Source organism: Micropterus salmoides, unplaced genomic scaffold, assembly GCF_014851395.1.
Source record: "Micropterus salmoides isolate LMB-PRFRI ecotype aquatic unplaced genomic scaffold, ASM1485139v1 Ms_hic_scaffold_4, whole genome shotgun sequence".
NCBI classification, from domain to species: domain Eukaryota; kingdom Metazoa; phylum Chordata; class Actinopteri; order Centrarchiformes; family Centrarchidae; genus Micropterus; species Micropterus salmoides.
Genome location: NW_024043372.1, coordinates 18,095,264 through 18,120,012, shown reverse-complemented (window position 1 = coordinate 18,120,012; position 24,749 = coordinate 18,095,264). Strand labels below are relative to the sequence as shown.

General features: G+C 42.4%; 2 protein-coding genes across 10 annotated transcripts in view; one reads left to right on the top strand and one right to left on the bottom strand.

Annotated features, from left to right (window-relative positions):
* The window catches only part of kcnab2a (potassium voltage-gated channel, shaker-related subfamily, beta member 2 a), a 95,456-nt gene extending 88,386 nt beyond the window's left edge, over positions 1-7,070 (top strand). For all 9 annotated transcript variants that reach the window (XM_038697566.1, XM_038697564.1, XM_038697569.1 and 6 more), the window contains 3 exons: positions 1-121; positions 2,073-2,161; positions 3,326-7,070. In XM_038697566.1, the coding sequence (XP_038553494.1) occupies positions 1-121; positions 2,073-2,161; positions 3,326-3,415 (300 nt within the window). In that variant the 3' untranslated portion in view covers positions 3,416-7,070. The remainder of the gene's footprint in view (positions 122-2,072; positions 2,162-3,325) is intronic.
* megf6b (multiple EGF-like-domains 6b) overlaps positions 7,060-24,749 on the bottom strand; it is a 62,437-nt gene continuing 44,747 nt past the window's right edge. Inside the window, exons 9-38 of the mRNA XM_038696185.1 lie at positions 24,457-24,579; positions 24,233-24,370; positions 22,678-22,800; positions 22,380-22,502; positions 20,296-20,466; positions 19,439-19,570; positions 19,174-19,302; positions 18,933-19,061; positions 18,538-18,672; positions 17,986-18,120; positions 17,750-17,875; positions 17,511-17,642; positions 16,999-17,127; positions 16,759-16,890; positions 16,261-16,389; positions 16,040-16,168; positions 15,571-15,699; positions 15,362-15,490; positions 14,002-14,130; positions 13,720-13,848; positions 12,933-13,061; positions 12,608-12,739; positions 12,363-12,491; positions 12,143-12,271; positions 10,969-11,097; positions 10,657-10,785; positions 9,856-9,984; positions 9,645-9,773; positions 8,361-8,489; positions 7,060-8,054 (exon numbers count right to left, since the gene is read on the bottom strand). Of these exons, the coding sequence (XP_038552113.1) occupies positions 7,993-8,054; positions 8,361-8,489; positions 9,645-9,773; positions 9,856-9,984; positions 10,657-10,785; positions 10,969-11,097; positions 12,143-12,271; positions 12,363-12,491; positions 12,608-12,739; positions 12,933-13,061; positions 13,720-13,848; positions 14,002-14,130; positions 15,362-15,490; positions 15,571-15,699; positions 16,040-16,168; positions 16,261-16,389; positions 16,759-16,890; positions 16,999-17,127; positions 17,511-17,642; positions 17,750-17,875; positions 17,986-18,120; positions 18,538-18,672; positions 18,933-19,061; positions 19,174-19,302; positions 19,439-19,570; positions 20,296-20,466; positions 22,380-22,502; positions 22,678-22,800; positions 24,233-24,370; positions 24,457-24,579 (3,857 nt within the window). The 3' untranslated portion in view covers positions 7,060-7,992. The remainder of the gene's footprint in view (positions 8,055-8,360; positions 8,490-9,644; positions 9,774-9,855; positions 9,985-10,656; positions 10,786-10,968; positions 11,098-12,142; positions 12,272-12,362; positions 12,492-12,607; positions 12,740-12,932; positions 13,062-13,719; positions 13,849-14,001; positions 14,131-15,361; positions 15,491-15,570; positions 15,700-16,039; positions 16,169-16,260; positions 16,390-16,758; positions 16,891-16,998; positions 17,128-17,510; positions 17,643-17,749; positions 17,876-17,985; positions 18,121-18,537; positions 18,673-18,932; positions 19,062-19,173; positions 19,303-19,438; positions 19,571-20,295; positions 20,467-22,379; positions 22,503-22,677; positions 22,801-24,232; positions 24,371-24,456; positions 24,580-24,749) is intronic.

Here is a 24,749-nt window from a genome sequence, read left to right as displayed (position 1 = left end):
GGTTACCAGTGGTTGAAGGACAAGATCTTGAGCGAGGAGGGCCGGCGTCAGCAGGCGAAGTTGAAAGAGCTGCAGGCAATCGCGGAGCGGCTGGGCTGCACTCTGCCCCAACTCGCCATCGGTACGCAGATACACTCTGCCGCTCTCTCTCTTTCTGTCTGTCTGTCCGTCCCTCTGCCTCGGACGGGCCGAGGTCAGCGCCATCTGGTATGACTGTTGCTGTGTTGTGTTGTCACGTGTGTGTCTGTGCTGTAACAACTGGTTTTTTTGTTGTTGTTTTTTTTAAAGATATTAATGAGAAAATAGGGAGTAAAGCAAGAATAAGAAAAAAGGTAAATAGTGTTTATTAAAAGGGAAATGACTCATCTATCATTTATGTCATTGTCTCTCAGGGACCAATAGGAATTGCATTAACGTTATATACGGTGTCTCCTAAACAAGGATCTGGCACGGTCCCTTTGCATTCCTTATGTTGAAATTTACTGTCCAAATGTATTCAAACACATTTACAGTATAAATGTATGTATGTATACGCAGATATGTGGGTTTTCCCTGGTGTTGACATGTATTTAACAGTTTCCAGTGTCAGCATTAAAACAGCATCCCAGACATAAATCCACCGAGTGACCTGAAATCGATTGACTGCCGGTCAGGAAAGTGAGAATGTGCAAACCCCGACGACATACGCCCCTCTGAGGACTGTTAAAGCGGCAGGCGTTGGTGACACAGCGAGTAAATCTGGGACTCCTCTTTCTATCTCAGCGCAGATCACGGCATATTTTTCACCCTGGCAGTAATGCGGTGTCATAGATTAGGTTTCACGGCCCATTAGCGGACACCCTCATCTCACCCATTTACCGTAAATCCTTCCAGCGCTCCTGAAGGCAGCGCAGAAGATTAATGTCCACCGAGGCATTCCTGTAGATCACTGTGGCACTCCCAGTATTGAATAAAAACTATATCACTATGACAGAGTCCTTCCTGCCTTTGGCTTGAGACTGAGGGCTGGTGGTAAATTCAGGAATGAGATGGTTGAAGTCTCCCTCCCTTTATGCCGTAATCCGCTTAAAGGTGTATTTTCCTCAATTGCAAAAGCATGTAGTTGTATCATACAGCTCACCATCATAATAGCACACCAAACAGATTAGTTTTTTGTTTGTTCAGAGATCACGAAGTGTTCATTGCATATTATAGCTAGCAGTACATTTACTGAAGTACCATACTCAAGGGCAGTTTTTTGGTACTTCCACTACAATTCAGAGAGAAGTATTGCTCAGTTACATTTATTTCATAAAGGGATGCACTGATCCATTACACTGGACTGGTATCGACGCAGACTGACACTTATCAAGTGGATCAGGATTCGGGCACGGTTTCTTTTGTCTTTTTAAAATCCAGAGTTTCTGCCATCAGTTGCAGTCATTCAGTCATGGCGGGCTGCTTACTCTGTTTTTAAGTGCAACAGAAAGTCTCAGTGAATTCCACGCAGTGAGGTATACAGATTTTAAATTTAGGAGTATCGGATCAGTGCTCTGCCAGCAGGATACCCTGTGCTGAGGTATTGGAATCAGTCAAAAATGAAACTGGATTGGTGCGTACCCAATTTCACAGAAAGTTACCACTCAACTTTAGATAAGTTAATATACAAAATGTATATTATAAAATACAATTATAGATTAAATGTATAAAGTAATTAAAATGAGCAACCTAACTTAAAATGCTGCTGTTTACATGTTAATTCATAATAAAAAATATATATGTTCTGCTACGCTGATAGTGCTTCTGCATTCAAAAGTTTACCTAAATGTATAGCTTGTAGTTGAGTATTTTTGTATTGTGGCGAGTAAAGGATCTAGGAGAGTGTTATTGTGATGTGTGACCAGAGAATATTTCATTTCTAAGAAGGACATGTTGCAGTAGCTTCCATGTTTTATCAAAGATTGTCATTTGACAAGTGTCTGCAAGGCGCTTATGTGGAAATGGTGTGTTTGTGTATAAATAGTACTGTCAGAGTGTGTGTATGTCCATAGTCCATGTCAGGGGTGTCATTGCTGTTTACTGGTCTCCTGCAGCGTGGTGTCTACGGAACGAGGGGGTGAGCTCTGTCCTTTTAGGGGCGTCCAACACCGACCAGCTGATGGAGAACATAGGAGCAATACAGGTGAGGACACGGAAACCAGTTTGTGTGTGTGTGTGTAGACGTGCTTGTTGTTCTGCCGAGCACATCAGTGGCTTAACTTGTGAAAATGTGACCCGTTTCATCAGCTTCGGTATCCGTGCCTTACAGTCGTAACAGCAGTCCTCCTCTCCTGGGTACAGCTTGGTCTCTCGGGCAGTTTGCAGCTGCACGCTTGGGTGCTTTACTGTACCGAGTTAATAAGGTCAGCAGAGTATCAGTTGCCAGGGGGATTGGAGACGAGCTCAAGGCCACTTCTTCCTCTCCTGATAAGATGCACTCTTTTAATGGGGTTTTCAGAAAGGTGGGGGTTTACATCCTCTCCTCATATCATGTCTGGTCTGCAAGAAAGAGCATTCCTGCTCTTCTCTATTCCGATGCTGTGTGTGTGTGTGTGTGTGTGTGTGTGTGTGTGTGTGTGTGTACACTACATACTATAATATCCATATGTCTCCCCTCCCGTAGCACTTCCTTTTACTGTGAGAACCTGAAATAGACATACAGTCGCTCATGTGAGCATAAACTTAAATATTTTTTCATTTAGTATGTATTTAATATCTACACTGTGGAAAATTATAGAACAATTTATCTTAAATATTTTCTATGGTTTTTATTTAATCATGATGAATTTAAACAATTTTCTGGATTCTGTAAAAGAAACTGGAGAAAAAAATGTTTCTTATCATGGATCTGTAATAATAAAGAATATATATAATAACACTGACAGGGGCATTTTGCTCACACTTTTAGCTAATGCTTTTTACTTAAGTAAAACTTTGAAGGGAGGGCTTGTGCTCATTGCAACTTTTGCTTCAGTAAAGCATCTGAATGCTTTGTCCTCCACTGTATAAACAACAGCAGCTGAATGTGAGTATAAAAACAAACCACTGTGTTATTTTAAAAAACATCCACAAGCTGTAAATAAACTGGAGATCAGTTTTAAAACTGCCTACTTTTACACTTCACTACATAATCTTAAAGCCACAACGATGGTAACAACCCCAAAAAGTCACCCTTCAGCACGATCTAGAGGCTGTGATGTGCTCCTGCAGACAATGTAAAAGAAACCGTTAAACAATGGTAAACCCCACTGACGGTAGATACAAGCGGTAACATACATTCACCCTTCGTGTCTCTCTCCTGTCACAGGTTCTTCCAAAGTTGTCGTCGTCCATCACACACGAGGTGGACAGCATCCTGGGGAACAAGCCGTACAGTAAAAAGGACTACCGCTCCTAACGCGCAGCATGGCCCCCGCCCGGCAGGCCTGCAGCCGCAGCGCCCCACCTTTGCCTGATCCTCTGTTTGCTTGAGCTTTTACTGAGTGAGACCCTGGCGCATGAGTCTGGCCACACCAAGGCTACCCAGGGCAACTCATTTAGAGTCACGGGTATAAGATTAAGAAAAGGGGGGGGGGATAGTCACCTCCACAGGAAAGGAAGGGATTTGACAAGGAAAGACAATAAGTGGAAGAGACATTAGGGATATGCGCTCATACTTAATCAGTTATACATTCAATTCAGCTCAACGTATTTTAAAACCGTAGAGAAAAAATCTTTAAAAAAAAAATAAGCACACGCTTGCTTGGCAGCCAGAGTTTGTTTTTTTTAGCTCTTTTTTTTGTTCTTTCTAAAACTGAACGCAACTAAAAAGAAGATGAAGTTCTAACTGTATGAATATACGAGAACTACTCTGTTGCACATGTACCATAGCCATGCATTTGTTCTTTGGACCTTCTGTTTACAAACACCAGTGTACTGTACGAGTCCATCAAGGTTTCTCTGAAAAACTGTTTGTTTGTGTTGTCAACATTATCGGTGTACGAGCCTCCTCGGGGAGGGGGGCTTTATAGCACTTTAGTATTGTCAGTATAGATGTTGGAGGGGAGAGGGTGGGTATTACAATAGTCTTATCTCAGCCATTGCACTATAGAATCACATCGCCTCCTGATAATTCCCTCTCCTCATCCTCCCTCTGCGTTTTCACTGGCAGTACGTTTGTCCAGCCTGACGCTCCGACACAAGCGTGGCAAGCCCGAGGATTGGGGAGGGGAGGGGAACAAACGCCCCCTCTACCGTCCTGACCAGTGAACCGTCCGTGACGACCAGCCAGGAGCGCAGGTCGCATGCGTCAGGGCATCTCATCTGCCGCTGACGAGGTTAGCTGTTCATCCGTCCCTGCTTCACTGTGTTACCCGGCCTCTGTTCTGTTTTTCAGGCTGAGGATTTACTGGACAGGAAGTGGTCGTGTCAGTGCTGGCTCCACATCTCATGGATACTTGTCCTTGATCAAATTTTGTTCAAGCATTTTGCCTTATTTACAGTTGCACCAGACTGTGCTGCGGGCGCTGGCGTAGACGAGCAGCTCGACAGCTGCCCCTCTGGCCCGACTTGTCTCATGTCCCCAGTATCTACGGGAAAGCTGACTGGTGGGAGTGCTGTTTGTTTGCGAAGGGAGAGGTGGCGCGTGTCCAGTTCATCAGTGAGTGGCAGCAGCTCAGGGAACAGAGCAGGTGGTTTTAGTTGTGCGTTGGCGTGCACATGGTCAGGAGGTTGTATTTACTCGTCTGTCTTTCTTTCATGTGTGGACACTGGAGAGGACCAGTGACATTTTAGTGTGGCTTGAGCCAAAGATCTTCTTCTTCATCTCTTCGATCACACACCCCGCGCGTTTCACTCTCACTTCCTGCAAGATTATAGAACTCATTTTGACGCATGTGCTGTCTAGCTTGTTATCTATCTATGGTACGGATTTTACTTCATAAATATCTTTACTTGACAATGCTGTTATACTAGCTAACAAATACGTCCTTCATATACAGAATGCATAGCAAAGCTACTTGCTTTAGGATCGGTAAGGTTTGTTTCAGGCGACGTACGACCTGAGGCGTGTCAGAAGTGTTATTGCAAAAAAATTTGACGCCAACCTATATCATTCTTTCTCCTTTGGGTGCTTTCTTACTGTGATTAAAGCACAAGTGGGATAGCGTGTGACACATCCTCAAAGCATGGGCCCTCTTCACCCAGTGTACAGTACCTGCGTGACAAGCAAGGTGACGCGACGCCGCTTACTAGCACGTGTGGATAACTAATCTTTATTAACAGCTGATAAACTATTGATTCTTAACAGAAAAGGTACAGATTAAGGAAAACTGTCACATCCACGGGAATGGCGACGGGAATGAGACGGAGGGGATAGTCAAAGTGAACGTCACTGTGAGGGATTTGTGCAGATGAGGTTTAACAGTCTGCTTCGTTACTCCTAGGTGATTTTTTTAAAAACAGCTAAATGATTTAATGTCTCAGCTGTTGATCCTGTTTTTGTGTGTGTGGTAGTGTGTGTTTATATATCTATATATCTATATAAGGAGAGGGAGGGCGGCAACAAAACTAATCCTGTGCTTTAGCCTGTTGTATAAGTTGACCAGTGTACACGTTTGATTTGCTGTGTCTGAGTGAATAAATCTGCTGCAAGCCGATCTTAACATCAGTTAATATAATCTGTGGAGTTCCTTGTCTTAATACTTACATGTGCAGGGAGTTAAAGGACAAATTCAACAGTTTGGAAAATGCATTTACTTTCTTGCCAAGAGCTAAAAAGATTGATACCACACTCAAATAAATATGAAGCTAACATTACCGCCAGAAGCCGACAAACCTAGCATACAGACTGGAAACTGCTGGTCTTATTGTAGTAATATAATGCACCTACCAGCTCCTCTAAAGCTCCCTAATTAACAGGTTCTCTTGTTTGTTTAATTCGTACAGAAACTTAAGTTACTGGTCCTGGCCAAGAAATAGGTTGGTTTCCCCGTACTTAACTGAACCCAAACTTAACACCCTGCCATGCTTAACCTCAACCCAGCCAGTTGTCTCTGCTAACCATTACCTAACCTAAGCCCTAAAAAAGGAGACCCACTGGCAGCAAACAAATAACAGTTTGCTGGCAAATGCAACGTTCTGTGGGTGTTCACTGTAACTCCAACCCCAGAGGGCAGCAGTGCGGGAAACACTGTCCAAGGGGTGCGACAGACTTTGACACAATACTTGTTCATAACCCCCCCAAAAAATGTTTTTACGCTTTGTGTTTTGCACACATTAAACAAAGATGTAACATCTTAATTAGAGAGCTTTAAAGGTGCTGGTAGGCAGACCTTTGTACAGAGCCCTGCTAGCTGTGTCCAGTTGTTATGCTAAGCTAAGTTAGCCAGCTGCTTTAAGTGTGCAGACTCTCTGCAAGAGAGCGACCAAGTGTGTTTCCCCAAATGTCGAACTTTAAATGTTATCGCTTTTGCGTTTTGTTTGACCGCCAGTTTCTGCACATTGTTGAAATAACTCAAATGTTTTAAAGCTGAAGGGTCGTTACCCGGTGCCCTCGCCTGTGTAGGAGAAAGTCGTGCTTTAAGTGGTCCTAGTTTCATCATGTTTGCTGTTCTAACATTTAAATGTTTAACTGAAAGTTCAGAAATGAAACCAGAGCCACACACACATGGACAGAGCTTATTTTACAGAAGGTACTAGGTTATACAGAGAATATATTTTTTATGTTTTAGCCTTTAATGCACTAGAGAGAGTTAAAAGAACTGTTATTTTTTTCATCATGCTGCATTTTTCCTATTAGTATTGTATCAATTTGAAGACTGACAAAAAGAACTACATTTTCTTGTGTATGCATTATGAGGAATGCTCTGAAGTGACGTAGTGAGAGCCTGGTATCTCCTGTATATAGTTTGACCTTTGTATATATTTCTAGTTGTGATCACCTCTGCCTTTTCTCTTTTCTTTTTTAATTTTCTTTTGCAGGCATTGCTATCTGCACTGTGCTTGAATCTGAATTTAGACAGGATGTACAGCTTCAATGAAATAATGATAAATTAAGAATGGTTAAACCCTTATGTGTCTCTCTTTATTGGCATTCATGTGTAAAACCTCATTCTGGGTTGTTTTCTGGACTGTAGATTTGGCAGAGTTGCAAAGCCCTTTTTCATCCAGTAGAATACAAGGATGTATTTTAAACATTCAATTGTATACAGCAGTGTGAAATATAAATATGAAGCAATCTATACACAAAATCAATTCAGAAGAAAAATTTTAGACACTTAACCTTGGAGGAGGCGCAAATGAATGCTAGCTGTGTAATCCTGTGAACTATAACATTCCAGCTGTCCATTAAGGCATATTTAGTCAGTTAGGAATGCTTTTTTGTCATATTACACTATAAAAGTCTCAGGATCATTATAGTCTTTGTTGCATTGTACAGTAAAGCACCATAGCACCACTTGACTGAGGGTAGTACGTCATAATGTATAGATTGAAAAACAACTTTATACTACTGGCAAGTAATGAAATATGGTTTCAAAGGTTTAAGAGGTTGCATCATATCCAACAATAAAAAAAATTTGATTATTTTATATACAGTACCTGCAGAAAGGTATTTAGAGGACAAAATATTTAACACAAAATGCCAGAAGTGCAGTGACGCTGCACTTTGGATGTAGTTTTTGAGGAGACATTTTAATCCTGAAGACTTAAAAAGGTGTTTCACTTCAACTTGCGGCAAAATCACAATGTACCAGTGAGGTCAGGCTATTTGAAACGAGCTTCAACAGTTCAAAGGACACTTTGGCACGCAAAAAAAAGTATGATCCAGCTCAGGTCCAAACATGAAACTGCAGTTCTCATCAGAGAGTCTATTTCCACGAAGGTCCTCCAGCAGCCTGCCTCAAGTTCCTGTCACAATCTTTCACTCACTTGAGTCACCTCGGTAAAATGTAGCCGATCTGTCCCAGTTGTAGTTGGTCCAGCTAGATGGCGGTGCTATAATGACTTGTTGTGCTGCGAGCCTCCCCTGCTGCTGTAGGCGAGGCGTGGAGGTCCACCTGAGGAAATGCACACACAGAGCTGTGAGGCTCTGCAAACATTCATATTTGATTTTGTAACAAAGACGACGACAGGAGGAGAAAGTGCAGCCTCTGCAGCTCCCAAAGCAGCCAGTGACTGACTGCTGTCAGCACTTAAACTACTTATTTACTCTTATTTCACCAAGTCAGCTGAAATGCCTCTTCTGTTCTGACTCCACAGTCAGCAGAGCTCGGCACCTGCTGTCCGTGTGGATGTAATGATGAAGCAAGATAACTGTTAAGACAGCGGGGGGTGCATGTCATGCCGGCTCCTCATTACTGTACCTTCTTGACAGGAGAGTCCGATCCAGTTGTACAGGCAGGTGCAGCGGCCGTTGCGTCGGTCGCACTGCGCCCCATTCTCACACTCGCAGGTCTCTGCGCAGTCTGGCCCGTAACGATTCGCTCTGCAGTCTGGCATGAAACACACATGAACAAGGTTTAACAAAACTACACAGAGATTGATGTAAATTTAAAGGAATAGTTTGACATTTTGGGAAATACGCTTACTGTATGAGATGAGAAGACCACTGTCATATCTGTACTGTAAATATCAAGTTAAGCCGGTGTGACACCAAAATGTGTGACCTATCAGATTCTGTGACACAAATGGGAAGTTAAGCGTCAGAGGCTTTGTGTACGTTGTGAAGCGGTTGCAATTTGGTTAGTCAAATGGGTTTAAGTCACAGATTTTGGTGTTACAGGCAGTTGGTTAGCTTAACTTAGCATAGAGGCTGGAAATGGAGAACCCCCCCCCATTTCCAGTCTTTATGCCATGCTAGACTTAGCGGCTATTGGTGGGGTAACTTGATCTAGAAAGATCAACTTTAAAGTGGTATTGATCTTCACCTCTGACTCTTTGCTAGAAAAGTGAATTTCCCAAAATATCGATGTTCCTTTAAAATGGTAGGCAGCTCAACAACACAACTTCATGCCGAAGGATAAATTATCCGTCTCCCTTCTCCGGTACAACCTGCTTCACCAAATGTTTTTGGCCAAGTTGCCTTCATCAGAATCATGTCTGAGGTTATTTCCAGGTTCATTTATACACAGTCCATCCCTTAAAGTCATGTTTACTCACATATACATACTAAAATTAACAAGTCATCCTTTTGTTGTAGTTTATATCCAATAGAATATGAACTCCAAGTGGACACAATCTTAAAATATTTAAATAATAACAAACTTTTCAAAATATTGTTTGGCAAATAAAATCTTTCAATCTTTATTATTATATTAATGGATAACTAATTAATTCTAAAGTCAACCTGAGTTTCACTTGAACACATCCATTTTTTAATTAAACACTTTTATCCTCTAAAAAAAATGCCACTTCTTGGACAACAAATAAATAACTAGTAGATTAAAGGTAAAAGTAATTCCTCATTTAACACTCTGGTTTATAGTGCAAAATTTAGAAAACATAAATGCCTCCCTCTGAACGAGCAACTTGTAAATCTGCCCTTCTCTTAATGCTGCACAGAAGAGGAGTTGGGCAACATGTTTTCATTTTGATGGACTTGCATTGAAGTGTGTGTTCTCAAAGTTAGCAAAAGGATGGAAGATTACCGATGTCACATCTGAGTCCAGTCTTCCCTGAGGAGCAGAGGCATCTTCCCGTCACAGGGTCACACGGGGCGTCGTCCTCACAGTCACACACCTTGGCGCAGCCATGACCGTAGGTACCCCGTTGACACACTGAGAGAGGGGATCAGTTAGGCACAAAAGGTGGTGGTAATCCTGTTTTTATACTGGAGTAATCAGCAGTGATTCGACTGACCTCTGTGACAGCGAGCTCCATGGTGTCCTGGAGGACAGATGCAGTGGCCCGACACGGGGTGACAGGAGGCTCCGTTCATACAGTCACACTGCAGCTGGCACAGCGGGCCATGGAGACCAGGAGGGCAGGCTAAGGACGAGGGATTCATGCCACAAGATTTAAATCTGACCTTTGTGGTCTCACTGAATTAATAAACAATCCTGACTTATTAAAAATGTCATTTTCTGTTTGTTCTTTTGATAAATACAAAATGCACTTTTGAGATGAGGCTGGGCATCAAAGAGTGGTGGGTACATTTACTCAAGTGACGTACTTTACTGTCATTTTGAAGTACATGCACTTCTGTTTTATGCTAATTTATACTTGCTACTCCTCCATACTGCTCCACTATATATCAGATGAGTATTGTACTTTTTACCACATTTATTTGAAAGCTTTAGTTACTTTTCATATAAAGATTTGACATAAAACATATGCTAATTTTAAAAAATGCATTGTGAAAGATTAAACCTTCTGGCCTGTGACAAAAAGACAGTGTCGCATATTAATATACATTTGGTGAGTATTTATGGCTGCAGGATGCTCGTATGGGATTGACTCAAAATAAAGTACAGTGCCCATTTTTTATTTATTTTTGGACAACAATGGAGCTCTATGACTAAGAGGAATATAATGTTTCAGGCTTCAGCTACACAGACAAAACCAAGATTATGGACGTCTCCTTTAATCCTAATTGAGAGTATAGTGTTCTTTAGGACCCTTCTGTCTCTCTCTGTGTGTGTTTATCTGTTCAGTTCTCACCGTGCTCACACAGATGTCCATAGTAGCCGGGGCCACACTGACACGTCCCTGTCACTCTGTCACAAGTGCCGTTATTTTGACAGTTACATTTCAGCTGGCAGTTGGCTCCAAATCTGCCCACAGGACATTCTGAGAGACAGATGAATAAAATAAGAAGATGCAGTCACAAAAAAAAACAAACAAAAAAAGCTAAACTAACCTCATGACTTAACTCTCTGCAGCAGGATCATGTATGCGAGACTAAGCAGAAGCAGGTGGAAAGAAGAGGCCGGACTGCATTAAGAAACAAGATAAAAGTCTGAGTGCTGTCACCTTTATCGCAGTGTGGACCAGCCCAGCCCAGACCGCATGTACAGTTGCCGGTAGCGGAGTCACAGACGCCGCCATTACTGCAGTTACAGCGCTGGACACAGTCCGCCCCAAACCAGCCTGGAGGGCAGCCTGAGGCAGAAAACACATGCTCAAATTAAACACATTCTGCTTTATTATCAAACCAGACACATACAAGAGAGCAAAAGTGTTGGTTTTATTCTGAAAGATTATTCCTGCTGTTGTCTGTACACTGAACATCCACTTGCAGACGTCAGGGCTTGTTTTAGAAGAAGCTATTTGCCGCCCTTCGTTTTTGAAGAACTTATACAGACGTGAAAACTGCCCGACCTACATAATCAGTCACAGTAAGCACAAAGTTTCGTTGACACTAATGGAAACCTGTCTAAACTTTTAAATGAACAGAGGGCTCCTCCAGAGATCTGAGGTTGTTCACAAACTGACAGAGGTCAAGAGGTCACAGATGAAACGGAGACGGCTGTCGGGTAGTCGTGTCACATCTGATACTGGTGTTTTCAAGGCTTGTTTCACTATTAAAAAGCAGTGACATTCGAAGCACTGTGTCAGAGCTTTCTATAAAACTGCAATAACCACAAAATTGATGATGTCTGAAGGAAGTTCTGAAGTCAGACATCGTTTGACATTGTAGTAGTGTCACTGGCTATGATTGCACAAGCACAATTACTGTAATAAACCCAGTTTGCTGATAAAGCCAATGTAACACATGTATTTATTACATCTGTCCAGTTACATTATATTAAGTGTCTTCATAAGCACTTTCACCGTCTCCTGACATCACATGAACTCAACTCTTATACTATTCTGTTTGTAAAACTGACTAGGAAAAAATCAGTGACAGAAATGTTTTACACAGACGAACATGTAAGGATGAAATGCAGACTTAACTTGCCCTTAATTTTTGTTTACTTTCTATTCCAGTTATTGAACAAGATTTATTATACTTAAATTAGAAAATCAAGCACTGGTCTGGTCACAATATAGGAATCGAGCCTGTGATCTCCTGTACGGGAAGCAAAAGCTTTCACCACTAATCTTTTTGCCTCACATTTAATTGGTGAGGCAGGTGGGTTTATGTGTAATGTAGAATATCCAGGTGTAGGTTATTGAAGTTGTATGAACAGAACTGAAATCTCACTGTGTCCACAGTCCTCTCCTCTACGTCCAGGGACGCACACACAGCGTCCGGTGACCGGGTCATTCTGGGCCCCGTCTCCACACAGCGCCGCCCGAGCACAGTCGACTCCGTAACGCCCAGCTGGACACTCTGTCACCACGGAGACACACACCACATTACTGGTCATCTAAATACCATAATTTATTAGTAATTTATTCACCGTCACCATCGATGGACTCACTGGTGTTGCAGCGTGCTCCTATAAACCCTGCTGGACATTCACAGGCTCCAGTGGAAGGAACGCACTTTCCTCCATTTTCACACTGGCACTCTCTTTCACAGTCTGGACCGTAACGACCCTCTCCACAAACTAAAAATAAAATCGAAACACCCTACATTTAGTACTTTTAAAACTTTTTACTTAACTTCTAATAATAATGTGTAATGTGATATGTGTACCAGGTTTAAATATGCAGTTTTACGTACTTTGATCACATTTGGGGCCATGGAAACCTGGAGCGCAGTAACATGATCCAGACACCGGGTGGCAGAGCTGGTTAGTCTCAGAGCACTGGCAGACCTGGTTACAGTTCTGTCCGAACGTTCCTGGAAGACAAGCTGGCGGAGGGAGGCAGACAGTTCACATGTGCAGCTTGTTCGAGATGTTCTTGCTTTCTGATGCATCATAAATGTGTCATTCATTGTGTTTTATTAATTCAAGACTGAGTTTCTAACACCAACTAAGCTTCCGATTTGTTTTCTAAATAGCCTGAAAAGCAGTGGAGGCAGAAGTTGGTCCTGCAGCACTCACTCTGCTCGCAGCCGTTTCCCGTGAATCCAGGCAGACATCCGCAGTTTCCAGAGACATGGTGGCAGGACAAGCCCTGAGCACAGCTGCAGCGCTGCATGCAACCCTTTCCATACATACCTGGCAAACACGCTGAATGGAAGCAAAGTGAAAGCAAATGGGAGATGTTTATAGCTGTAAATTAATTCTGCACATACACCCGACTTTTGCCCCAGAGAAGAGACAGAGTGGTTGACATCAACTAGGATTTATAAATCTAGTCTCTGTCATTTTAAATGAAAATCCTTCCTCATGCAAAAATGTATAAGAACCCTGACAAGCACAAGTCTGGTATATCATCAAGTCAACTGTATTTATACAGACCAAAATGATATATTTGCCTCAAAGGGCTTTAAAATCCTCAACACCCTCTATCCTTAGACCCTCAATTACGATAAAGAAGAACTCTACACGACAAAACTTTGATGGGATAAAAGAGAAAAAAAGAAGGAATCACTCTTCCCAAAAAGACATGCAATAGTGTTCATATACACAAGGTAGACACAAGTAAGTAGTAGTAGACAATATAAGTGCATATAATGCATATATAAGTACATAACATATAATATTAAGTAAACATTAAGTGTAATACATCAAAAACCTTGATTCAAAATGTAAAAGTTTCTCCAATCCTCCCCTATGCATGTAGTGGTTGGAAAATGAAACAGGTTCATTTTTAAAGTAACAGGACAAACTCCGTCCACCAGGTGTTGCAAGCGCACCACAGTCTCTTCTAACTGCAGATTTGTACCTTTGTCACAGAGTTTCCCTCTCCACCCTGGCAGACACTGACACTCTCCAGTGACGTGGTGGCACGAGTCCCCGTGCACACACTGACATCTTTCTTCACAGCCGGCTCCAAACAGGCCTGGTTCACATGCTGAGCAGAGAAAGGCAAATTAGAGGTTATAATTAACAAAAATAAGCAATATTGCCAATCCAGCAGTTTCCACAGCGCAGCAGTTCCCATGAGGTCACAGGTTCCTTTAGGTTCGTTAGTTCTGCTACAGTTGTGCAGTAGACACTGGCTCACCTTTCTCACACTGCTCTCCGATCCAGCCGGCGCTGCAGCTGCATCGCCCGGTCTGCCGGTCACACTGGCCGCCATTCTCGCATTCACACTGCTGCTGGCAGTCTGCTCCGAACCGACCCACTACACACTCTGTGTAAACATACAGCAGCGTGCACGAGCAGAAACACGCATGTGAGACCAGACAAGAGAAAGAAAACAGACATCATGATGTGAAACACATACAACAGGGTCGTATTTCTGCTGACGGCTGCAACGTGTTCTTTGTTTTTTCCAGTCATTTAAAGTTGGAAACGGTATGAAGTTGACAATCAGAGGTAGTAGCCTCGCAGTTTAGAGGGTAAAGACATTCCAGGGACAGGATTAGAGGTTTCCTGAGCATGAAGAGGGGGCTGGGTCTGGCACGGCTCGACATGGAAAGGTTGTAACAGGCACAGAGGGAGCGTAGTGTGTGATGTGGAGCTCAGGGGGAGAAGGAGCTGGAATGTCATCGCCGGGTCGACAGAGACTTTTACAGAGCAGACTTGTCTGTGGTGCAGAAACAAACTCTGCCAACCAATAACCAGACTGTAGACAAAAGCAAATGAGGGAAGGCAGCAACTTTAACTCAGACTAGGTGTATTTCCCAAGCACAGTAAAACAACCACAGGCTGTTTACTTCAGGGCTCAGGTAATGTTATTCTTCTGCTTTTCTGTCCAGAATAACCAACATCATTATGGCTTTGTAAGATGAAGCTGAATTCAGCGTTACTAAGAGCGAGCTTATTTATCATACACATATCAAAGTAAATCATCAGATTCACCTCCATAACGATAAATATAATTTAGTGAATGTGAGAGTTCAGAGAGAAAATTTTATTTAAACAGTGTAGTTGACTCATGTTGTTTCATGTTTGGCCAAAAATCTGAAGTGTGTCTGAGAGGGCTTTACAATTTGTACAACCTAGAAGAACCTCTATTGTTAGGCCCTTGATTTGGACGAGGAAAAAAGGAAAAGGATAAGCAAAGACATTTTTGGAGATAACTGGAAAAATGCAAAAGGTTCTACATGTAGATTGTAAAAAGAAGCATCAGTTGCAGTGGCTAAAGAGGAAATTCTGGTTTTGTAGTTGTGTCACTGTGCCATTGTTCACGTTAACATATTTGGAAGAGAAAATGAGTATCTGTTCTAAACACCCATAAGTTTAAAGACAAATTTTCTGGATCAACTTTGACCTACAGTACTTGCTGCAGATCTGAGAATGTTATTTTAAATGACGGCCAAAAGTACAAAAATAAAACCCAAGTTGAAATAAATGAGAATTTTCCAATGCTCCATCTGAAGGTGGTGGAGACTCTTACTCACAGCATCTCTGAGTCTTACCCAGTTCACAGGCTCTGCCCATCCATCCACTGGCACATGTACATTTTCCGCTGGTCTTGTTACAGGTGGCTCCGTTCTGACACAAGCAGCGCCCCCGACAGTCTGTCCCATAAAACCCCGCGGGGCATTCTGGGAGAAAAATACACTTGTGACCTCTTATTTAACCTGTCGTATAGACAATCACCTTTTGCCGTTTTGTGTTCACTCACCTTCTGTGCAGTTGGTTCCCATCCAGCCCGGTGTGCAAACACACTGCCCACTGGCCGGGTGGCAGATGCCATCGTTACGGCAGCTACAGGTTTGGTTACATCCTTCGCCATAGGAACCAGTTGGGCACACTGCCAGGAGAGGGGCAAACAATATCATTACCTCTTCATGAACTTCACTGATCAAAAGTGGAAATTCCAGTGTCTGGTAAGTGATACAGGCCATAGCATGGGGAACATCAAGTCGGAGCTTTCTCATGTGTGACTGCGCTGGATTTTCCCAAATAACTCAAGCGTGTTTTTGTTCCACTGTGAGTCAGCGTTACAAAGATGTTCTCTGTGCTTCGATGCTGCTACACAAATGTCCTGATACGAACCATCGGAGCCTCTAATTCCACCCTTCTTTCACAACACTGGAGTGACGCCAGCACCTGTCGACTTTATAACCTTCTGTGGTGCACCTGTCACTCACTCAGGCTGCAGAATGGACCAATCCAGCCAGCAGGACAGGAACAAACTCCATTTATGTGGTCACAGCTCCCGCCGTTCAAACACAAACATTTCTTCTGGCAGTCCAGTCCGTAGAAACCCTGAGGGCACGCTGAAAGACATTATGTTAAGACTCCCTGTTACTAGCATGTCTACATATTAAATAGGTGAATATTGGCTTAGTGATTAAGGAGCTTCTCTTACGCTTTTCACAGAAGGTTCCAGTCCATCCCACCTGGCAGGTACAAGCTCCGCTCACATGGTCGCACAACGCCTTGTTGTCACACTGACACCGATGGCGACAGCCGAGTCCAAACATACCTGCTGGGCACTCTGAAGAAACATCACACACACAACTTAAGACTTACAGGCTTGTGATAGACAGCTACAAGTGGAACATGCCAAGTCCAATGGCATGTTTTATAAAGATTGGTTGTAAAATGACAATTCTACAATACAAAATAAGTACCTAACACTTAAAAGAGCTCCACATAGTGCTAAACACAGCAAAAATCCTAAAGGCAAACAAAGACAAAACTAAAATATTAAAGCCACTATATGTAGCATTTGAAAATTTCACTTTAGCACCATCTGGTGGTAGCATTGTGCACACAAACTGCACGCGACTTAATAAAAGAAACACGTTTTATCCTGTGATTGTTAAATTTTTCTACAAACTAAAGATAGAAAAAAATGACATACTCTGATGGCAGTGTGTCCCTGTATAACCAGCCTCACAGTTGCACTGGCCCGTCAAAGCGTCACAGCTGCCGTCCCCGTTTCTACAGTTGCACGCTTCTGCACAGTCTGTCCCCCAGTGCCCTGCATCACAAGCTGCAACAGAAACATCACACTTGAGACAATGGTCTTAGATAATTCAGCGTTAGTAGCTGGTGATTGGTTAGTTCTGTGCTGATAACGAATGTTTTCCAGCACCGTTACCTTTCCTGCAGTTATGTCCAGTCCAGCCTGGAGCGCAGGTACACCGCCCACTCACCGGGTCACAGCGAGCATTGTTCTCGCACACACACTTCATTTGGCATCCTTGACCGAAACGTCCACTCGGGCACGCTGCAAAAGGAAATAAATATCTTCGGCATCATTACTAATCTACCATAACCAACTCTACCAGATTGCATGAAAGCGTGGCGAGTTCCCATGACAGTTTCAGTTCTATGATCCAGCCGTCAAGTGAGGCTTTAAGATTCAGGGGAGGTTTGAAATGGAATTATATTTTTTTCTTCCCAGAAAAAATATGTCTGAGGTGGTTTGCAGGATTTTAGCTAGTGACCTCGGAGAAAAACTACTCCCCCGTCTTCTAACATGTTCCTGTATTTCTTATCCAAACCGCACCACTGCGTGATTTCACTATTCCCCAGCGCTGCCATCCTCCTTAGCTGGTTGACTGTTTAATGTTGAAATGGAAACCAAAAATGCACACTGCTGATACTCACAGTTCTGGCAGAATCTGCCCATGAACCCTGGAGCACAGTTGCACAATCCGTTGTGTTTATCACACACGCCTTCATTCTCACATACTGTGCAGGTTTCGGCGCAGCCTGGACCCCAGAAACCCTCCGGACACACTGGGGAAAAAAGGTTCGTATTCACTTTTTTTTAATCATTATCATGTAAAATTTTTGTGCATATTTTGTACTCAGCTGTTAAAAAAAGGCAAACTTTCTGCACTCACAGCTCTCACAGTGTTTTCCGGACGTCCCCGCTGGACACTTGCATTGTCCCGTCACATTGTCACACGGGGCGCCACTGCAGTTACAAGGATGAACGCAACCTGTTCCAAACCTTCCCTCTGGACAGTCTGCCACAGTTTGCACAGGATAGATTTGTCTCAACATGGAAGGACAAAAGTCTGAAGACAAATTAAATTAAATTGCATGAGGAAAGCGTGTCCTCTGCAGGGCCACCTACCCTGATCACAGTTCTCTCCATGACGACCGGGAGGGCATTTTCGTTGGCACTCTCCAGTCACATGATCACATGACACTCCTGGCAGACAGGCACACTTATTCTCACAGCCGGCTCCATACGTACCTGGATTGCATTCTAGAGACAGAACAGGACAGAGTATTTACTCACCATGTTAAGACAACAGTGATACGAGAAAAAGGAAATCATGCTCCCCCTCCTCCCCTCAATGAATTTATTTTTCTGTTCTTAGGGAGGTTTTGGTACCCCACCACTGCCTGAGTCCCTCTGCTGATTATATCAGAAAGCAAATGCACTTGGCTGCAACTCAAATGGACCCTTTAGAGCATACAGCTATGTACAATTTATTTGAACTGCTTATGTTAACTTTTTATAAATAATAAACTGATTATTAAACATTATGGTGTCTCTGAACAGTGGTGATACAGCATTTCTTGGCATGCAAGTACATTTATTCACTACGCTGGCACTTTTATTTTTCTTCTCTTTTAATTTAAGTAAAAGATGAGCAGAGCATTGTGACAATGTGCTCACCTTCATTGCAGGTGTTGCCCTGGTAACCAGGTTTACAGACACAGGTGCCATGTCGACGGTGACACTCGAAAGTGTTCTGCTGGACACACGGACACTCCTCAGAGCAGCCTGGGCCGAAGGTCCACTTAGGACAAGCTGAAGGAGGAAAAACGAGGAGAAGAGAGACAGAAGATTGACGTTGGGCAATTTCACAACAGGATGGCCCACACAGAAAAGAAATATGATATGACATTAAAACATTAAAATATCAGCCACAATAAGAGTATGTAATGTTTGTTTTATTGCATATGGCAAAATTCACAGTACGTCCGTCATTCAAAGCTTTTGAAATCTGGAGTTCCCTTCATGAGAGTTCAAGGGTGACAGTCCGGTAATGTTAGGAGAGTGGGACTTACGGAGGTGGCAGAAGCGTCCGTAGAGTCCAGAATCACACAGACAGGCTCCGTAGGTCCGGTGGCAGCGCCCATTATTAGCACAATTACACTTCTTATTGCACTGCTTTCCATAGAAACCCTTAGGACAGCCTGCACACAGGAAACAACTCAAGATACTTAGATCATGTCATGGGGGGGGGTGTTTTCATTGAAAATTAAGGCACAACAAACTTTTTCTCTGGGACAAAGGGAGACAACTCACCATCTTGACACAAGTCTCCACTGACTCCAGGAGGACAGCGGCAGCTCCCGGTGACCGGATCACAGCTGGCACCATTTTTACACTTACAGGGGATGGAGCAGTTTTTACCAAAATATCCCACGGAGCACGCTGTGAGATCGAAAATGAAAAGGTTTATTCACTTCTGCACTATCAAGACTTTACACTTTGATCCAGTGGTGAAGGTGTGCACATGTGTATGTATTTGTGTGTTAGGAGTGTCTGTATGCGTTGAGCCAATCCTCACTCTGGTTGCAGACGATGCCTATCCACCCATTGGGGCAATCACAGCCATTTTTCCACGGATTACATTTTCCGCCATTCGTACAGTCGTCACACGTCAAACTGCAGTCATGGCCAAAAGTGTCATCCAAACACACTGGAAACAATGAATGAGACACACTGCTCTTAACATCAACATCAAGCTCGCAGTCATGACAGTTCAATTGTGATTCGACAGGGACAGTTCGAACTGATCGATTCATTTTTGTCATGTCCAAACATATCATGACACTTAACATTTAGTAACTGCCTCTGACGTTTTAGGGCAGGACACTGATTGTCTCATTGGATGTCAGAGGTTATGAATATATTTCTGAAGTTAAGAGGAATGTAGCTTGTTATACACACACATCACATGTGGGTGCAAGGCTATTCGAAATCTGCATTGATGAAAAAAGCCTCCAAACCATAAATTTATTTGAATGGACAACATTGCGATCCTAGCTGAATATTTGTCAGGTCAAAAAATATCAAAATTAGTTTTGCACTTCACCTTTCAGTGAAGTAACATCAAATGTTCCACTTCTGCTGTTCAAAAGAGTCCATCAAGTTTGGCCACACAAAACAGAGCCTTTGACTTCCTGTTTAGCTGCCAGGACATATGAGCCTCAGCATTCCTGACAGAGAAGCTGTGGTGTTACAGTAAGTACCAACAGTCTGGGAGCATGAAGCACAGTAATTAACCCCCACTGTGTGGTCTGTTCCTTCCTGCAGTAAATGAGCCTATCAAACAGCTTCACCTCCCGGGAGTCACACTCAGGTAATCAGATACAGGTTCCTGTTAATGATAATGAGCGGTTAATGGTTTAAGGGAAAACTCACTGAATTTCTCTGCCAGGTTACTCTCTGCCCTGAGCTCCCCTTCGTCGTCTTCATAGTCGTCATAGCGCTCCAGGGGTTGGCTGTAGTCCTGAATTAAGGTGAGTTGCGGGCGAATGAGAGGCAGCTCAATGGTACCTCCGCTTGACAGGGCCTCAACTGCATCTTCTAGTGCTGTGGGGAGGCAGACAGGAAGAAAGTAAAATACACACGCTACCAAAAACATGATAGTATGTTAAAGCAACATTATGTAATATTTTTTCTTAAAATAACAGCTTCAAAATCCTTTTGATGGAACACTGACACACTTGTAATAGTGAGAATGGCATCTCTATCATTGCCGCTACGGGCCAAGGAAACTTTTTATGGCACTACCTAAGACTGAAATCCCAGGCGGAAATTCTATTGCGATAACAGCGTAATGCTTTATGGCACCACGACAAACCAACAAAACTCTTCCGCTAGGAAGCTATAAGAAGCAGCAAAAAGTATATAATGTACAATGTGAGTTCTTTGGAAGAAGCTAGCTCGGTATTTTCAGTGTGGATATTATGATAGAGGCTGCAAAGAGGCCGAAGAAGATGTTGGAGGAAGTGAGGAAGAGGAAAAGAGAAAGCAACCGAGCAAGTGACTGGACAACAGTATCGGACTGGCTTTCACTCGTTGGTGTGAGCTAAAAGAGCTGAAAGGATGCAAGATAGATGCTGAGTTGGCGGTCCTGCTGATGGTGTTAGCACACTTACTAGTAACTCAGACATTGGTAATGTTAGTGTAAGTGCTGTTGAGTTGGTTGTGTCTAGCTTTGTTGGCTACCTTGCCAATCAAGTTTCACACAACATTATGCTGCTGGTGGTGGAGAACGGCGCCGGTATCGTGCCGGAGCCGGGCCAGCGAGTAACATACCCAGACTTAACAGCCTCTACAGAAATAACGTTAACTAATGGCAAAGGCAAAGAGACTGAAGAGGACATCAAGGGAGGAAGCTAAGAAGAGAGTGAGCGAGCAAGAGGCTCCCAGACGTTGGTGAGAGCTTTGTGAAATTAAAGGCTGCAAGACAGACGCCAGAGCTGGTGTCCTTTCTCTTGGACTAGTAAGTAATATTGTGATGTCTTGGGTTGTGGCACTTGCTTGATGTTTAGCTGTGTTAGCAAAGTCGACTTGCTAGTTTTTGATCGTAATGTAATCACAACAAATGCACGCGTTCATCTGTCCTTATTTACAACAGCTGTGAATTACACTCTGAAAGGGTAGGAGCGTCAAATCGCACAAATTTTTTTTACATAATGTTGCTTTAAGCAAGTATGAAATAAGAAAGTTAAAAGTAAGCAACATTTCTGAGCTTAACTTGACTTTGGTTGACAGAAGAAAAACACTGATGTGATCCAAGAAAAGCTGGTTTTAAAGTAGGAGGAACTGAAACTAATCTGTCAGATGATAATTATATTATTTCATGACAATTGTTTAGTTTCTATGAAGTACATTAGAGATATTTTCTTGATTTTTTCCCCACTGCTCCAGACCCAGCACTAATCAAACAGGCTGTTAGTGGTATTGTCATTTTTCATTTGAGACATTTTGACATGTCACAGTAGGAAAAGCACAAGTGTTAATAATAAAATGAATGAGGGCTGAATTCCTTTTAGCGACTTAAGTTTCAGGGTCCTGGTATTGTGCATGCTGGCTTGAATAGAACTTGAATAGATCAGAGCCACTTTAATCTTTATTTTTATTAGTAACATGTATGCTTTTGCTACACTCAAAATGTCAGCTGTGAAATATGCCTATTGTTTAAAAACTACTATCGTGATTGGCTGGCAATATTTCTGTTCATGGTCCTTATCTTATTCTTTCTCCAGCTGAGACACAACTGTGGGCCAGTTTAGAAGTTTTTTGTTCAAATCGTGGTGGTTTCATGTTTTAACATGTAAACATCTCAAACTGCAATATCCATTTTCCATTTCTGCTCTTTAACACAATTAAGACTGAATGGCTCTGACCACAGGATAGGACAGTTTGCCAGGTTTTCTCTTGGCATTTTTCTGGAGTGATTGCCACTCGCTCTTTTTACTGTGATTGCCGATACTCACGGATGCAGGATTGCCGGTCCTCTTCCAGACGGAAGCCCCGGCGGCAGAAACACTGGAAGGAACCTGCGCTGTTCTGGCATGTGTGATCACAACCGCCATTAGCAGCAAGACACTCATCTACATCTAAACAACACAGACACAACACAGACTAAAACACTTTTGCTACATCAAGAGGAGAACTTGAGAAAAACCAAGGCAATTTAACAGTCCTCACTTAACATGTTAAACTAAAAAATAAATATTCCGTCTCATAAAAGTGTGAGTTGACATCCACATTTTGACAGAGGGTTAAGCATACCATCACAGCTACATCCGTCTGAGTTGAGTCTGTATCCTGCTGAGCAGTAGCATTCATAACCTCCGGGGTAGTTGGTGCAGTCCTGCTCACAGCAGGAGCTCTGCTCTCCACACTCATCGACATCTGCCAAACACAACAAGCAGGAAGACAGAAATTATGAACCGATGGGAGAGATATGCTTCCCTGCTAAGCGACACAAACATTTTATGAGAAGATGTAAATTGTACAGGTTTAACAGCCAATTAAGATTAAAGTTACAACTAAAGGAGAATAGAACTTTTTTTTTTTTCCTTTACAATCCTTGGCTCATATCAGTAAACATTCACTCCTCTGCAACTGAACTCGATATTTTCCACCTCCACAACAAAACAGCATTTTAGATTTGAGTCCTACAGATCCCCCACAAGTCCCAAAAGATTTTATTGTTTAAAAAAAAAAAAAAAAAAAAGAGTAGTTCAGGGGCTCAGTAGAGTTTTGTTTTCTCTTGTTTTCTAGTATACTGGGTGACCATCTACACTGACTGAGCTATTTGGTAATCATTTGTATTTTGTGTTTATATAGCTACAGTACATTTCAGGGGACTCACAGGGAGTTTACAGCACAATATTACCAATGTGTCCAAGAAAGGTTAAAAGGGTTTTTTTTGTTTTTTTTAACCTTCCTTGGATAACTTTGACCTGGATGACTGAGAATCTTCACAGACATAATCAATATGACAACCTCTCATTCATAGGATTATTAGGATTGTTAAGCATTAATCCAGCAACAAATGTGTTCACTGAATCCAAATCCTTTTGAATCCCTCATCAAATATCCGCTCTGTTGCCACTTTATTACAGTTAGGTTAAACTAATGCAGTCTAAGCCAACAGTCCTGCAATCCTCCCTTCATGAAGGTTATATTGTTTTTGTTGAAAGTGTTTTATTGAAGCGCTGATTGTTTGTAGTTCTGTTGAATTGCATTGTGTTATACTGTTATATTTTCAACATTCACTGATATAAATAAGTTGGATATAATATTAACACCTCTCAGTATGCAGCAACATAAATTAGCAGAGTAAAAAAGATTTGTTAAACACAACTTAGAACTAGATCCATAATGGAAGCCAATCGACAAAACTATAAAGCCATAAACACCAATTTATTAACGCATTTATACATAAAACACTAATAATTCAATAAGACATTTCTGGAAAGTTACTGTAAATGAGTGCTGATGTAATGCATGAGTAGGTTTATGCCTTATAATTTGTTACAGGTTTGTTTTTACTTTGTTTTTGCCTTTAAGGAAATGTTAAAGGCTTTTAAACTTCTTGCCTAAGGACTGCAGTTGAGCCAGCTGGCTAACACTGGCACATTTACAGAAATGTTGAATAATGTGTGTTATACAGCTGGAGAAAGACAGGAAATGTGTGAGGGAAAGAGAGAGAGAGGACCGACATGCAGCAAAAGGCCACGGGTCGGACTTGAACCCTGGCCACTGCTCTACCAGCTAAGCTAGCCAGCGCCCCATAAGCATGTTTTTCAGTCAGTGCAAGAGCATCACGGTCTCTTACCCACACAGGTTTTAAGGTCATTGTCTAGTCTGTAACCATGGTTACAGGAGCAAACAGGCCCGCCGGTTGAATGTTGGCAGTGGTGCGAACAGCCACCATTGTTGTCCTCGCAGCTGTTCACGATCTCCATCTCAATTCCTTCAAGTTCACAGAGAGACAATGTGTCTTATTATCTTGTACCAATGAATATAAGATGTAATAATATTAAGCGGGTTTAAACTGACTGTAACATTGTTTTCCATCAGATCCCAGCTCATAGGCAGCGTTACACACACAGGCGTAAGAGCCCAGTGTGTTGTGGCAGCCGTGAGCACAGTTAGCCTCTTCTGTCTCACACTCATCGATATCTGTGACAAAATAAAATGAAAAACACATTATAAAATGGAGGAATATATCTGGTTTAAACAGGCTCATTTATTTTAGAGCCCAACTGATATGGGACTCTTCTTTTCAGAAACACATTAAACAGAGATAATCCCTAACATTTGTTATGTGTAGATTGTTTGACCTCACCAAG